Below are 793 nucleotides of genomic sequence, written 5' to 3'. Positions count from 1 at the left end.
AAGACAGTTATTTACAACTAAAAAAATAACATACTCTGAAGTTTGTTCAAGATTTTTGTTATGAATTTCCACAGAATCACTTTGAGGTTCCCTGTAAAACGTGTTTGAAGCTACACTATCACAAAGACAGTTATTTACAACTAAAAAAATAACATACTCTGAAGTTTGTTCAAGATTTTTGTTATGAATTTCCACAGAATCACTTTGAGGTTCCCTGTAAAACGTGTTTGAAGCTACACTATCACAAAGACAGTTATGTAAGGTACACAATGTTTCTTTAAGAAGATAAATACTTTAATAATGACATGCATGAAAATGAGCACACACCATCACAATAAAACTTACCTGGACTTCTAACTGAGCAACAAAGTTCATTAAGATGTGGAAAAGTTGAGACATTGATTCTTTACACGCTGAGTCAGATGAAGAACTTGTCTGGACAACACTGTAGATAAGATTAATTACCTGTTAAATGGTTTTATAATCTTGATTTTCATATAATAACCCTTAAACTGCAGGGGATGCTGTCAGCCTTTATACTATCAGTGTAAAGAGTCTCACAAATGGATGTTACACGGTCCTACACACCAACATACAAGCTGACATTACACAGTCCTACACACCAACATACAAGCTGACATTACACAGCCCAACACATCAACCTACAAGCTGACATTACAGTCTCACAAACCAACCTACAAGCTGACATTACACTCTCACAAACCAACCTACAAGCTGACATTACACTCTCACAAACCAACATACTAGCTGACATTACACGGTCCTACACACC

General features: G+C 35.7%; 1 protein-coding gene across 1 annotated transcript in view; it reads right to left on the bottom strand.

Annotated features, from left to right (window-relative positions):
- LOC106475753 overlaps positions 1 to 793 on the bottom strand; it is a 13,858-nt gene that overhangs the window by 3,099 nt on the left and 9,966 nt on the right. Inside the window, exon 6 of the mRNA XM_013936429.2 lies at positions 346 to 445. Within this exon, the coding sequence (XP_013791883.1) occupies positions 346 to 445 (100 nt within the window). The remainder of the gene's footprint in view (positions 1 to 345; positions 446 to 793) is intronic.

This window comes from Limulus polyphemus, unplaced genomic scaffold (assembly GCF_000517525.1).
Source record: "Limulus polyphemus unplaced genomic scaffold, Limulus_polyphemus-2.1.2 Scaffold9105, whole genome shotgun sequence".
Classification (NCBI taxonomy): Eukaryota; Metazoa; Arthropoda; class Merostomata; order Xiphosura; family Limulidae; genus Limulus; species Limulus polyphemus.
The sequence above is the reverse complement of the archived record's forward strand: the minus strand, read 5'-3'. Positions and strand labels throughout refer to the sequence as shown.